The following is a 1,725-nucleotide window of genomic DNA, read 5'->3' as shown; positions in this document are numbered from 1 at the left end:
CCTCTGAGTTACAGCATCATAGCGATGAAGAGTAGAGCTGGGTCACCTTCATCACCTCTGAGTTACAGCATCGTAGTGATGAAGAGTAGAGCTGCATCACATGCTCTGACTGTCATGAAGACACAACACATGTAGATGGAACGTGTGGAACATGTTGTTCCTGTTGCACAGCAGTGGAACGTTTCACACACACTGAGCACAGATAGTGAAGAGATAGAACTGCTGCTGTGTGAAGAGAACACTGCTGCTAACAACAACCTGATGTGTTTCAAGTGTTTACACACAATGTTATTCACCTTTAGTTCATAGAGCACTATGAAGCATGTAACGTTATGATATTTAATACATAAACTACTTTAATATATACACTAATATTGAACACACACTCACATCGGTGCAGGTGGCTCCACACAGGGAGGAAGGCCATGTAGAGAGAGATGTCTCCCACAGTGGGGTAGGACTTAAAGATGGAGATCACAGCTAACTGCATGAAGATCAGGAACACTGGATGATCCCTGAGACACAGACAGAGACAGAAGGACAGACAGAGAGACAGTGAGGACAGACAGAGAGACACAGAGACACAGAGAGAGACAGACAGACAGACAGACAGACAGACAGACAGACAGACAGACAACCTACTTGAGCTTGATGGACAGAGGGACGGTGTAGAAGAAGACATTGATCTGGAAGACGCAGAGGAAGAAGAGGCGGAAGTGTTCAAACATCTCGGCGAAGAAGTACCAGAAGAGTCCGATGTTGGGGGTCAAGTCTGGTACTGAGAGACTGGGGGGGACATGAATGTGATGACAATAACTCATCGGCGCTCTCTGGTGGACAAACTGTAATGTTTCTACATTCCTTCAACTCATCGGTGACGTCTATACTGTTTACACGTACAGAGAGCACTTGTTTGATCGATTTATTGTTTAGATATGTGAAATAAAATGTTCTTTTACAAATGTTTGTTCACATAACTTTAAGTTCTGCTTAGAGATCTGATACCAGCTCAAGGTACCAGACTCCGCCTGTCTGATGTCTAACATGAAGGAATAAACCAGCAGCTACAGAGACCTGGATCCGTGGTGGTCCAGGATCAAGATGAACCTGACAGGTGGACCCCAGGACAGAGATCAGGACTCCAGTAGACCAGAGGAGGACTCTGTGTTCACATGAGGATGCTTGGTGCTCAAACATATTGAAAGATGATTTTATAATATTAAATATGACGATGTTGGACATTTTATCTGCTCAGATAATTGTTTTTGTTTACCTACTTTATGATGCTAATTCAATATTAATGCTAAACTGTGTTAAATACAAGATATTATGTGTTTCTTTGTCCTCACTGCACGTCTGCGATCTCCAGTTTCCACGATTGGACGATATGAAAATAGGTTTATTATTATATTATTATGATTATAACTTGTTGTGATAACTGCACAAAGACTGGATGTCTCCGTCGTCACTCACATGAAGCCGTAGACAGACGGCAGGTAGTCCCAGGAGCCCAGCAGGAAGAAGGAGAGGCAGACGATGACGAAGAGGCTGCCCAGGTACATGAAGGAGTACTGAGCCACGAACCACCAGAAGCTCCACCGCTGCAGGTTCACGGGGATGTACTGACGCTAAGGGAGGACAGGAAGAGACCATCAGAGAGACGCGAGGAGACAACGAGGACCCTTTAAACTCTACACACCTGCACGAGGTAGACCCTTTAAACTC

The 1,725-nt window shown here is 44.6% G+C and overlaps 1 protein-coding gene across 1 annotated transcript in view; it reads right to left on the bottom strand.

The window, feature by feature from the left end:
- The window catches only part of pigu (phosphatidylinositol glycan anchor biosynthesis, class U), a gene marked incomplete at its 5' end in the record, with an annotated part of 3,049 nt that extends 1,421 nt beyond the window's left edge, over positions 1–1,628 (bottom strand). The window contains 3 exons of the mRNA XM_031841846.1: positions 391–515; positions 643–786; positions 1,474–1,628. Of these exons, the coding sequence (XP_031697706.1) occupies positions 391–515; positions 643–786; positions 1,474–1,628 (424 nt within the window). The remainder of the gene's footprint in view (positions 1–390; positions 516–642; positions 787–1,473) is intronic.
- Between the last annotated feature and the right edge of the window lie 97 nt (positions 1,629–1,725).

Source organism: Anarrhichthys ocellatus, unplaced genomic scaffold (assembly GCF_004355925.1).
Source record: "Anarrhichthys ocellatus isolate YVR2014 unplaced genomic scaffold, GSC_Weel_1.0 scaffold5445, whole genome shotgun sequence".
Classification (NCBI taxonomy): Eukaryota; Metazoa; Chordata; class Actinopteri; order Perciformes; family Anarhichadidae; genus Anarrhichthys; species Anarrhichthys ocellatus.
The sequence above is the reverse complement of the archived record's forward strand: the minus strand, read 5'-3'. Positions and strand labels throughout refer to the sequence as shown.